Here is a 1,037-nt window from a genome sequence, read left to right on the forward strand (position 1 = left end):
TCCATCCCAGAGAATGAGGCTATGGACACCTATACAGAAGAGGCCCTCGACATGGGATTCATCTGTCCATCCACGTCTCCGGCTTTATCCCAGTTCATTTTTTGTGAAAAAAGGGATGGTAGTCTCCGTCCCTGCATAGATTACCGACCCATCAATGACCTTACTATCAAGAATCACATTCCTCTTCCTCTGATTCCGGCCGCACTAGAACAGGTTGGACAGGCTACCATCTACTCTAAACTGAACCTACGTAGTGAATACAACCTGGTCCGTATCCGAAGTGGGAGACAAAGTTCATCACTGCTAGGGGCCACTACGAATACCTGGTTATGCCCTACGGTCTTACCAATGCTCCTGCAGTCTTCCAGTCCTTCATGAATMAAGTTTTCCAGGACCAACCAGTTCCTCATCGTGTACATTGACGATATCTTGATCTACTCTCACTCCATTGCAGAACACGTACAGAATGTGCAACAGGTCCTCAAACGACTACAGGACCACCATCTTTATGTCAAGGCTGAGAAGAGCGCCTATCACGTTACTACGGTAGCCTTCCTAGGTTTTGTGTTGACACCAGGAGGGGTCAACATAGACGAAYGCAAAGTCACAGCCGTGCTTAACTGGCCCAAACCTACCACCGTACAGGAACTACAGCGTTTCCTAGGCTTTTCCAACTACTACCGCCGGTTCACCCAAAACTGCAGCAGCACAACCGCTRCTCTCTCAGCTCTCACCAGTCAAAAAACCCYWACCCTCCAAAGGACTGACACCGCCCTTACTGCATTTGAGACCTTGAAACGCCTCTTCACCTCTGCACCCATCCTTAGGCAGCCAGTTCCTACCCTTCCTTTGGTTCTGGAGGTTGATGCATCTGAGGTCGGRGTAGGAGCGGTTCTCTCTCAGCGGGTAGGGACACCTCCAAAATMATACCCATGMGGCTTATTTTCCAAGAAACTGTCACCCGCTGAGAGGAACTATGATGTCGGGAACCGAGAGCTGCTCGCCATTAAGCTGGCTATCGAAGAGTGGCGCCACTG

General features: G+C 50.1%; 1 protein-coding gene across 1 annotated transcript; it reads left to right on the top strand.

Moving 5' to 3' along the window:
* Window positions 1-454: 454 nt before the first annotated feature.
* On the top strand, window positions 455-882 carry LOC139027328 (uncharacterized; the record flags this gene model as incomplete). The annotated part of the gene is made up of 1 exon (XM_070442446.1): window positions 455-882. A coding segment is annotated over one exon (428 nt), but the record flags the coding sequence as incomplete, so codon positions are not given.
* Between the last annotated feature and the right edge of the window lie 155 nt (window positions 883-1,037).

This window comes from Salvelinus sp. IW2-2015, unplaced genomic scaffold (genome assembly GCF_002910315.2).
Source record: "Salvelinus sp. IW2-2015 unplaced genomic scaffold, ASM291031v2 Un_scaffold9940, whole genome shotgun sequence".
Lineage (NCBI taxonomy): Eukaryota > Metazoa > Chordata > Actinopteri > Salmoniformes > Salmonidae > Salvelinus > Salvelinus sp. IW2-2015.